The sequence below is a fragment of the Cyprinus carpio genome, chromosome A10 (assembly GCF_018340385.1).
Source record: "Cyprinus carpio isolate SPL01 chromosome A10, ASM1834038v1, whole genome shotgun sequence".
Lineage (NCBI taxonomy): Eukaryota > Metazoa > Chordata > Actinopteri > Cypriniformes > Cyprinidae > Cyprinus > Cyprinus carpio.
The window spans coordinates 714,263-726,406 of record NC_056581.1 but is presented as its reverse complement, the minus strand read 5'-3'; the positions used below and the strand labels follow the sequence as shown (position 1 = coordinate 726,406).

Below are 12,144 nucleotides of genomic sequence, written 5' to 3'. Positions count from 1 at the left end.
TTTTCATTTTTAGGTGATCATTGGCCAGGGCCGGCGCTAGCCATTTGGGTGCCCTAAGCACAAATGCTTGGCGGTGCCCCCCCCCCCCCAACCAACCACCCCCCACCCACCCACCAACCAAAGAAATAACTACCATTCAGAATTTCTTAGTTAGGTTCTCTTACTTCCAAAATAACTGCTGCAAATGAATAATTGGAACTGAACAATGTAAACACAGAAAGTTAAAAGTGCAAAAAAAAGTTTAGTGCAAATAACAGTATAAGTGTATGAATTTTATGAAGTATGAATTTTAAAGTGCACATTTTAAACTGCAAATAACCATGCATAACTGCACAGTAGAAATTACTCAACAGAGGGACTACATCTCTATAAAGAGACCATTCTGCTATTCTATAGAACTATATTAAACATTTTCACTACCATCAGTTGTCAGAGGCCCTACAGAGGCACACGCCTACATTTCCTAGCTGCAAAATCAGTTATCAGGTCATCATATGACAGTTTCTGAGCCACGTCCCCATTGATGCTGATGACAGCCAGACCACTTTAACGTTCCTGCCCCACTGATGAACGCAGGTACGTTTTGATGAGTTTTGAGCTTTGAAATATATATAATTTATATATACAAAATAATTATACACAGTACACACACATATATCATGTAGACACAAACTTTTATTTTGGATGCGATTAATCGAGATTAATCTTTTCCCAGCCCTAATAATTTGACAAACTCTGTAATGTATGAAAATATACAAACACTGAGATTGTGGGGGTTTTTTTTCTAATTGCAGTTTCACCAACAGATGTCGCCCTTGGCCGAACCTCTTGAAAATGACCGCATGCCATAGTACAACAACGAAAAATCTTTATCTAAGCGGTCTAATTTGGCAAAATCACGTCACGTTCAGTTGCAGGGTTTTTCTAAAGTTCAGACTGAGGCAGATAGACATTGTATTGAAGCGAAGAAAGAAATTACAATAGGGAACGTTCTGCACTAATAGCTATATGCACATGTGACACATCTGTAACGTACGGGGAAAATTAGCTTTATTTGTCATTCAAATATGACGATGAGGACCCCAACGATTGGCCTTCCTTTCCTTCTCAAACAAACAGCATCTTTAACAGCCCAAGTTTCACAATTTCCCTGGACCCCGTTAAAATAAAAGACTCAACATGCAGGGCTAAAAGCCCCGGATCTTTTGCACTACTAGCGACGCGGACGCGCCGACGCCCCTGGACATGCATACTACACGCAAGGGCTACAAAACTAACATTTTTATTTAAAACATTGTCTTACCTGTAAGCGACGCGCGAGCATCATCCCGCTGTCTCTTCTTTTTTCTTTTTTCCGCCCCCGACTCTTAGTGCCTTTTCGAGGCCATGTCTGAGGTCGGTGTCTGCCAAATTTGACATTGATTGAGGCATAATCGAACAGACCACTGGGGAGGTGGGGAATGGGGGGCACCAGAGGGAGACTGGCACAGAGATTCACCTTTTTTCTCGACTAATTTGGTCTAGGCCTATATTACTTTTGTATTGCTTTTGTATATTAACATGCTTTTAGAAATATTTTATTTGTTATTTATACTAGTAGCCTATTGTGATGATTTTTTCACGATTCAGATTTTTTGGTGCCCCCCCAAGCACTTGGTGCCCTACGCGCAGTGCGTGATGTGCGTGTGCGGAGCGCCGGCCCTGTCATTGGCTCAGTATTTTTTAATATACTTAGCCATTTTATGACACATAAAATAAAACATAATTAAAAAGACAAAATATCTGCAGCATCAGATCATGTTGATTATCGATTCCAAATGAAGAATGGTTTGGCCCATGCAGGGCTTATTCACACCGTCTAAATAAAGCAGGGTAATCAGGAGCTGCAAATAGGTTTGTGGCATGCAGTGATTATCTGTCTGTTGCACATTATGCTCACACAAGAACCAGTGACTATTTATTTCCACACAGCTCTGTCTTTGATGCAGTCTATGCATCTACATGAGAGACCACTGCTGAACAGGTTTCGGTGTGTTGAAAGCACCCTGGGGCAGATAGCAACTAATTGAGTTTGCCATGCTGTCATTGGCCGCTGATGCCGATAAAATCCAGGTCATGGTTAGGGGTTACATTCAGAAGTCAATAGGATGGGGTTGACGGATTAATCTATATGTGCAACTGTTTTTTTAAGGTGGTGTTTTATATAGTTTTTTATTTTTTGATGTTATTACTATAAAGGGTCGCATTCAAGTTATTTGTTGATGTTAATACAGTGAAAATTAAAATAGGATCTAATGTGTTTAGACTCTTCAGTCACACTTGAAAGTGTTTGAATGTCATTGCATTAATTAACAAACTAATAAACAAAGTGGTGACTGCAAATAAATAATGCTAAACTTTTCTCGGAACTTTTCTAAAAATCTTTGCAGTTACATTTAATATTTCTTCATTTAATATATAAATGAATATTTATTACTATACCTATAATGGCAGGTCCTGCTATTTTCCGTATTCAGTTTAAACATAATTTATAGGCTATCTAGGTCATTCATGAACCTCTAGATGGCGCAGGCTGATAGATCCTTAATCTGCTAGTGATGCCAGGATAATTCACTACATGGCACAAACTATTTGGTCTCTTCATATTAAATTTGGTCACATTTGTTCTCTTTTCATATAAGCGATAATTATTTTTGTGTTTAATTGTATAATGTTTAATAAATTTACTATATATTTTGTCTGTAGACTGTCTTTAAATAAAGTATCTGTCTGTTTGTTGGATCTGCAGGCAATGAGCTTGCTTGCTCAACGTTAAGATACTTTAGTTCTCTGTTTGTTGTAAGCAAGTGGGCTATAAGATACCCTCCTCCTCCCCCAGCTCCACCTGTCTTTATCTGCACTAGTGAATTTCATGCATGCTATTTGTGCAGTAGAAGTATGTTTTTATGTTCACACCAGCTTGTTTTGCGGATCTGTTTCGCCAAGTCATATCTGTTAACATGCTGAAATATTCCGAGAGTTGTCAATTATTTTATCATCAATCATTTTTAACTTAAAAAATGTGGTTGTTTTTTCTCAGTTAGTGTTTAAATATGTGCTTATACTGTCTTTCATTACAGTCAGCTCTACTTTGTTTGAGTTTGTTGTTTTTAAGTGTGCCTTAAGTGTTCAAATACTTTTTGGGGCCACTGTAAATTGCAAATACCAAAACTGTTTAATCTATGATGACCACACAAGGTATTTAGCCCATGCTTCAGTTTTTAGAAATTTTGAAAATTAATTTGTCTGTCAAACCATCTTACAAGTAAACTGAAAATTTGCGGGTGTGAGTTTGGTTACAGAATGTGGTTTTCACGCCTGTAAATAATTGTACTGTTTGTGAACGTAACTGTATAAAGGACTCAAATACAGGACTGACAACCATATTCTGCTGCTGTGTGAACGTGGCTTAAATCAATTATTTAAATTATTCTAAATCATATCCCAAGTTCCAGATTAACCTGGATGTAGAATTGAGTTGTGTCCAGTTTTAAGTTGTTTGGAACACAAAATAAGAATATGCAGTTCTCAGTGTAATCCAATGAGAGCGTGTGCTACTAGGTTTGGAAAAGATCAAATGTCCCACCGGTGTGTATATTGTTGATTCCATGTGTTTACATGAATATACCTGTGCAAACAGATGAGTGAAAGAACTGATGCGTGCGCTCTGATTGAAATCATGGTGGACATTAACTGCATCTCTCATCGGGGCGCTTTCATTCACACCTGCTGTCAGGATTAAAGCGAAACTCATCATCAGCTGTTATTAGGGCTCAGATCAAAACCATAGCAACAGATGTGTGCCCTGTAATGAGTAAAAGGGGAGAGGTGTAGTGCACTGTGGGAAAGAACGCTAATCTCCATTAGTTAGCATCAAAATTAAGCCTTCTGCTCTCAATGTCAGTATTCCATGACAAGCAGCATGAAGGCTAACAAATGGAGTATGTGGCATTGAAATGTCTGTTGATTTTTGTAAATCAGTTTGTTTGGACTCTAAAAAGATTCAAGATTTGAGTAATGCATGGCAGTGCTTTATTTTAATTTTACATCACAATGTAATAACTTGTTCTTCATCTGAAACAATGCCCACTTTTCAAAATGCAATCAAGTTCAAACCTACGTTTTAGCAGAATATGTTTTCCCTTGACTATACATTGGATTTCAGAAATAAAACGTTTTATGTTGATTTTAAGGGGGTTTGTTTTGCTAGGAGTGTGCCATGCTGACCACAGCACATAACACAGGCCAAAAGCCCTGCATGTGCACTAACAAGACACCTTCCTCCTCTTGCGGCCCTCAGTTTACTCAGTATTCTCAGTGAAGTTGATTCCAGTCCCTGTGTGCATTGAGGAAAAAGTGTGTGGTTTCTGTTTGTATTGCATCTCTCAAAGCATAGCTGTTGAAAGTGTGTGTTTTATATAGGATTTACACATTAACTGGCAGTATTACGTTTGATTGCATTGCAGTGTGTGTGATGTCTATAAGTGGATGCAAATGCTGCAATTTTGAGCCGGGTTGCATCTTTAGAATCTCATCCACAGAGTCTTTCTTTTCATGTCTCCCCAGCATTCAGCCTTTTGTTGAGCTGCCTGTTTATAAAGAGAGAGAGAGAGCGAGCAAGACCCATGTTGCCATGACTGTTGCCAGCGTAGAGTCCATCTTAGTGTGTTTCCCAGTTAAATCAACAGATCGACAAGAGATACTGCCGACATGGTTTCATTTTGGATGATATTTTCAGCTTTTTTGGTAGGTGGATTGTTTTTATGTCGAAATACTCATAAAGAAACACTTTTAATGCACATCAACAGCCAGTTAGAATGGCACAGGCTTTTGGTTCTTTTCAGATGCTCTTTCTTATATTATTGATTTGTTTCATTAGTTTTAGATTATTTTTAATCATTTTTTGTTGGTTATTTTATTCTTTATATATATATATATGTGTGTGTGTGTGTGTGTGTGTGTGTGTGTATTTATTTATTTATTTACTTAGGAAGTCTACTGTTTTAAGAAGTTGGTGTTTTAGTTGATAAGACTAATTACAGAACTGCAGGTGTTTTCTGAGTTGATAAAAAGCAAATAATTAATAATTAATTAATAAGAAATAAAATTATGGAGACAGATAAGTCTCAAATATAATTCACGCAAAAAACACGATTCACACATGCGTAAACAATTTCACATGCATGAAACCTAATTCACGTACACACAAAAAAATTCACGTGCGTGAAAAAAAAATATATATTCACAAAAAGCAATTCACATGCGCAAAATAAAATTATATATTCATAAAATACATTTCACAAATGCAAAACACAATTCGTAGATATACAACTGTGCACAAAAACCTTTGAATGTTTAAAATGTACGAGTGTCTGAATGTACAAATCGTCATTTACTACGAATCCACTCGGATTTGTGTGTGTGTGTTTTTGAGACTTTCCTGGCAGAGCTCTCTTCCCACGTGGGTCTGTCGTACTCTTTAGCCAATCAGATGCGAGCTTACGATTCAACCAATCATATCATAAGCCACCGAGAGTGCATTCAGAAGCTCGCAGGCAATCGGGGAGACGTCAAGAGAGAAGCCCATAGAAGCCCTGGCGTTACATTTTAAAAATACTATACAAAATAATTAATCAGAATACTTACTCCTGCTCACTCACGCCAAAGAACTCCCAGCTCAAGCTCGCCGTCTCTGCAAGATTAACGATGGCAGTTTGCACGCACAGCTACTAGAAGATTTACATCTGTCAGACAGGTTGCTGACGTCATCAAGCTTAGTTTGAGTCTGCGCGTCAGAAACGGAAGTTCTAAAAATCGCTAAAAATGGGCTTCACTTGTCTCAATTGAGTTCCAATTGGGTCGCTGTGTCCATTTCTTTTACTGTCTATGGGATTACTGATGTAAAGGCTTAATTTCCGTTCTAATTAATCCATATTGAGCAAAAGGTGCGCAGAATCGTGCTCCTTGAATGCACTCTCAGTGGCTTATGATATGATTGGTTGAATGGTAAGCTCGCATCTGATTGGCTAAAGAGTACGACAGACCCACGTGGGAAGAGAGCTCTGCCAGGAAAGTCTCAAAAAAACACACACACACAAATCCGAGTGGATTCGTAGTAAATGACGATTTGTACATTCAGACACTCGTAAATTTTAAACATTCAAAGGTTTTTGTGCACAGTTGTATATCTACGAATTGTGTTTTGCATTTGTGAAATGTATTTTATGAATATGTATTTTTATTTTGCGCATGTGAATTGCTTTTTTGTGAATATATTTTTTTTTTCACGCACGTGAATTTTTTGTGTGTGTACGTGAATTAGGTTTCATGCATGTGAAATTGTCTACGCATGTGTGAATCGTGTTTTTTGCGTGAATTATATTTGAGACTTATCTGTCTCCATATAAAATAGATCAAATATTTCAAAATAAAACCAATCAAAATAAAACACTAAAAATGGTATTTAATGTGACCATTAATTGACATCAGTCAGTTTATAACAGTGAGCATGCAAATCTGTTTTTAAATTATTAAAATATTACCTTAAAATCCCAGGGAACACTTCAGATTAATAATTTAGGGCAACGGCATTTCAGTTACAGAAATAAAATTTTGATTCATAAAATGTAGTGAGCTGCTTCTAACTGAAATGGCTCCAACATTGTGTCAAATAGTGTTCCTCATGCTCCTCACAACTTATTTTAATAAAGGTGGTACAGTATTAGCATGCTGCTAAGCTAATACTATGATACTAAGCATAAAAATAGTACACACTAAAAATCAGTACAGTAATAACTACAGTCCTGTCTGAATCTTTAAATGACATGACAAAGGTATCCTGTTAATTATTGTAACGCCAATGTCATTTGGAAAACTAATTCCAATTAGTGCATTAAAATGTTTATTCTCTTATGGTAAGTGTATGATTGTTTGCTATGAGCTCATGTTGTAACGTTGTGCTGACTCAGCAACATGAGCATAAGAGAAATATTAATTAAAGGAAACCAAAAATGGCCTGGGAAACCCTGCCTGCAAACATCTGGGTAGAGAACACCATTATCCAAATCCTCTTCTCTGAAAGAAACCAATGAGTTGGCATTAAAGGGATACTCCACCCCAAAAGTTTTTATTTATCACTTACCCCCATGCCGTTCCAAACCCATAAAAGCTTCATTCGTCATTGGAACACAATTTAAGATATTTTGGATGAAAACCTGGAGGCTTGAGACTGTCCCATAGACTGCCAAGTAAATAGCAGTGTCAAGGTCCATAAAAGGTATGAAAATCATCATCAGAATACTCCATCTGCCATCAGACGTGCAATCTGAGTTATATGAAGTGATGGGGACACTTTTTGTAAGTGAAGAAAACAAAAATAATGACTTTATTCAACAATTCCTTTGTCAACAGTCTCCTCTGTGTCTCTCCATATCACCCTATGCTCTGCTGTATCATCTGCGCCATAAGGATGTGCTGTTTCTATGAGTATTTAGCTTTGATTTGAAAGAAAACAGCGCATCCTTCTGGCGCAGCTGATAAAGAAGAACATACTCAGCATACGGTGATATGGAGAGACAGAGGAGCCCGTTGACAAAGCAACTGTTGAATAAAGTTATTTTTGTTTTCTTCACTTACAAAAAGTGTTCCCGTCACTTCATATAACCCAGATTGCACGTCTGATGGCAGATGGAGTATTCTGACAACAACTTTCATACCTTTTATGGACCTTGACTATTTTCTTGGTAGTCTATGGGACAGTCACAAAATATCTTAAATTGTGTTCCGAAGACGAACTATGCTTTTACAGGTTTGGAACAACATGGGTGTAAGTGATTGACAAAATTTTCATTTTGGGGTGGAGTATCCCTTAAACTTCAAGGCTCTCTCTAAGCCAAAGTGTTTTGAATTTTGAATATAATGGCACAACTATGGCGCTTTTTCCTTTGGCCCTTGATTGAGTTGTTCCTTGGAATGTTTTTTTTTTTTTTTTTCCTGTCTTGTCTGACCTCTCACATTGTGCTGAAAGCACAAACAAATCAGCTGCTTCCTCCTGTTGAAGTTTGTCATCCGTTTAAAGGAGTTAAAAGACAGTTGGTTTCAGTAATGCTGGCGGTATAACTGGAAAAATTCCTGCAGCTGCACTGCACAAAATATATTTTACCCAAAAGTGTGCATGGCAGGCATCAACTTTAACTTTGATTAAAACATGTTGTAACCTGGACTTCCGATCTTTACTGAATATGAGATGTTGAATGCTGAGGTGAAATCATGCCTTTTGAAAAAAACAGAAACTGTGTCAGCTTTGCTGTGTGAATCTGGGTCACATTTGGCAAGGACAAGCCGACTGGTGCACTACAGACATACAGAACGATCTCTGCTGCCAGTCAAATACGCCAGAGGAATGAACTAACCTGCTCTTTCATGGTGCATCATTACACTGGATGCATTAATTAGCTCATTTGTTAAGAAAACACCTCCTGATCATGCTTAGAAGGATCCATAGTTCAGAATGACCAACAAGTTGGCAGAAACCCAACATTGGCTGTTTATGAACTTTGGGTGTAATATACTAAACAGCAAAGAATGGAGAGAAGTTTTGGCATGTTATTTTCTGGAGGCTTGAATAGATGTTTAAAATTCTTACCAGTTCAAATTAGTTTAGACGTCATTGAAGGGACTGCTAGAAATAAAACTCTGTTTGCAACCCATTTGACTTCCAAATGACAATATATGTAGGGCAGAGCTTGATTTTTTTCCATCAGGTTAGTGTCAGCCCACTTTTTCAGAGATCTTGGTTTCAGAAGTATTTTTCCCATTAATTTTCCCACAGGGAAAAACAGTTTCTGTTAAAGCCATTAACCAAACCAACCAGCTATCAGGAGAATCACATTACAAACTTCGATTTCAAGCAAAAACATATTTGAAAATTGGAAAAAAGCAAAAGGGTCTGGCTGCAGACTTGCACTTGCACTCTCAGACTTGCATTCTCAGACTTGCACTCTCAGACACTTGCACTTCCGGTAGTGACATTACTTGCAGTCTTTATTTTATATTTTGTTCTATTTATTTATTATTTTTTGTTTAAATCTCTCAACATTTTACAACAGCAGAAAACTAAATTACGAAGTCATTTTTTGCAATCGCCACTTGCACTCTCAGCTACCTGCGACGTCACTTGCAATCAACAGAAATCGTGCGTGTTGCCAAATGGAGACAAGACGCTGTGGTGATTAAACGATTTAAAACTAATTTAGTACCATCACGTACAGGGGTCTTGCAAGAAAAAAAAAAACAAGACCCGCAAATCCGCGGCCACAAAAACAGCAGAATATGAATGCAATGCGCAAAGTCTCTCATTAAGCGTTTTCCTCCCGTAGAAAAAACAAACATAATATGGCTTAATGTATTAAGATGCTATTCAAATATCAAAATCAATATAGTTTATTAATATAATGAATAATGTATAAAACATGGCAAAACATGCGCAAAACATGGCATAATGTGGCAATAATAGACTAAGAAGAAAAAGAAGAAACTCAATATGCTCCTCTTCATTATTATTAAAATATACATAAACAATATGTACAGGCAACCAGGTGAGCCCAGAATAAATGCAACATGCAAAGTTTGCGTTAAGCGTTTTTCCATATAGAATAACTGTCATACAGCTTTTTTTATTTCTTTGTCTTTGTCCATTAAGCTATGTGTTTTGTTTATAATGATTTTTACGGGAGGAAATGAAACGCTTAACGAGAGACTTTGTGCATTGCGTTCATATTCTGCTGTTATGTGGCCGCGGATTTGCGGTTCTTGTCTTTTTCTTGCACGACCCCGTGGTACTAAATTAGTTTTAATCGTTTAATCACCACAGCGTCTTGTCTCCACTGGTAGAAACACATATTGATTTGTGTCGATTGCAAAGTGACGTCGCAGGTAGCTGAGAGTGCAAGTGACGATTGCAAGTGACTTCGTAATTTTGTTTTTCTTTTTTCTTGTCTTCACCACCTTGCTGCTGTGTTGTAAAATGATGAGAGATTCAAAAAAAAAGTAATCAATAAATAGAACAAAATAAAAAAGACGGATGTCACTAGCGGAAGCGCAAGTGTCTGAGAGTGCAAGTCTGACAATGCAAGTGCAAGTCTGCAGCCAGACCCTTCTCGAAAAAAGGGCAAAGATATACAAGACTGTGTGCTAAACATCTTTAATGAGGGAATGAACTACAGTCCCATGAAGCGTTACAAAATGTTTTACTGCCAAATATGAGTATATATACAAATATTTAAATGGTTTTAGAGAGTAGGTCATGGAAGTATTCGGGCACAAAAGTGTTCTTCTGGTGCCATTTGTTTGTCTTGATTCTCTGATTGGTGAACATATCTCTACGGAATCATGGGAAATGTAGTTTTTTTTTACCAAGAATTTCTCTGTTAAATATTATTATTTTAAAAATAAGTCATAATTTGGGCTTTAACAAAAGCACATACCATTGTTTTACTACTAGGTCTTTCTTTATCTATAGGGGAAAATAAATGGGATTTTTACTTCTGGAATCTGACTGTTGCACTCTATTGACTGCAATGTTAAAACTGGGCTTACATATCTTTATCATTATTATATTATTTGGAATGATGAGCACTGATGAATTTTGTATAATAAATCCTGGAACATGCATTATAATGTAAATGTGGTAAATATACCAGACTTAATTGAACCTAATTTTGTTTTGTTCAGTCAGCCAGTGCTGTAGGGATCAACTGCGTCAAGAATGATGTTAATGACTCTGGGGGTTTCTGCAGTTCTGTTCAAAAGTTCCTGAATCAAGAGCACTTCGACTCACATAATTTACAATTTATTCTCTGTCATTATAATGTCCATCATTTTGAGAGAGTTATCGAGTGCACTTATACAACAGAAGAAAATGACTGTTCTCACCTATCAGGCAGGAGAGACATATAATTGGTTCTGATGCTAAGCTCATTTTCAAATCAAAAGCTCTCTGGGATGACTTTGCTTGGACGTGCGCTCCAGAGGTCGGCAGAAGAGAGGAATGTTACTCCCTGTGCCGTTGCTTCCGTTTTTATTTATTTTTTCCAAATGAACTTTGAGGAGGTCTCAGGCAATAATTAAGGAGGAGTAAACATCTAATGAAGGAATGTTGGAGCAGTGATTGCTGTTTTATTGTGTAGTCTAGTGAATCAAGAAACCGTTGAAAATATGTTGAAATACACAGCACCTTGGCAAGTCCTCTGCCTCACTTTGGAAAAGATCCCAAAGGTAAGACGTTATTATTTTAGAGTTTAATATGGTCTTGGAGCTGTCCTTCCACAATTTTGTGTCCTTTAAATTTTTTTTTGTGGTGTAAGGATCAGCTGAGTGTTGTCTGATACTGTGATCATTGATACGATTATAAATGATTTCAACTGTGAACTGACTTTAACTGAAAAATTGAGTGTTTACTATTGTCCTCTTGCCTCTTTTTCTTCTGTAAGGCAATATCAAAGATATTTTTCAATGCATTTAACTCAACTTGGTGAACAAAACATGACATGATGTCCATTTTTTTATCACTCTTGCCTATTTTAGTTGAGATCACAATAACATTAAACATATAATTAAGTTGAAAATGCAGCCTAGCTGCTTCTTTTTCTGGAGAACATATCCATAACACAAAGCAGGGTTTACCACAGCACAGCTCTGCCTGCAACCTGGTTGCCAAATTTAGAGTAGAAGATGTGCTCTATTTCTCTTCTCCTGCTGCGCTTGGAAAGCAGGTTAACCAAGAGTTTGAGGGCCACACTGGAAATGCCATTCTGGAAGTTCACTTTAAGATAAGCCTTGAGTATATTACAAGTATATTACAACAATTAAGTATCTTTGCAACTGCATGTCAACTAACTCTCATTAGAGTATTAGTAGACTGTAAGGCTTTAGGGGTAGGGTAAGTAGAAAAAGTAGTCAGTAGAATGTCTAAAGTGGACCATAAAATAAAGTTACTTTGACTTTAATCAACACTGAATTAAACTGAGCTGAATAATGGCAATATTGTCTTCTGTGGAACTGCTTTACAGCTGAAATTTAATTTATTTCTTAATTCAATTAAATTCA

At 37.0% G+C, this 12,144-nt stretch overlaps 1 protein-coding gene across 10 annotated transcripts in view; it reads left to right on the top strand.

The window, feature by feature from the left end:
• The window catches only part of LOC109054342 (A-kinase anchor protein 2-like), a 103,436-nt gene that overhangs the window by 71,832 nt on the left and 19,460 nt on the right, over positions 1 to 12,144 (top strand). The window contains exon 1 of one of the 10 annotated variants that reach the window (XM_042764664.1): positions 4,647 to 4,785. The exons of 8 other annotated variants lie outside the window; for them this stretch is intronic. In XM_042764664.1, the coding sequence (XP_042620598.1) occupies positions 4,750 to 4,785 (36 nt within the window). In that variant the 5' untranslated portion in view covers positions 4,647 to 4,749. Of the gene's footprint in view, positions 1 to 4,646; positions 4,786 to 11,053; positions 11,314 to 12,144 lie in introns of those variants that run through there. One more of the 10 variants, XM_042764662.1, reaches the window with a different exon arrangement.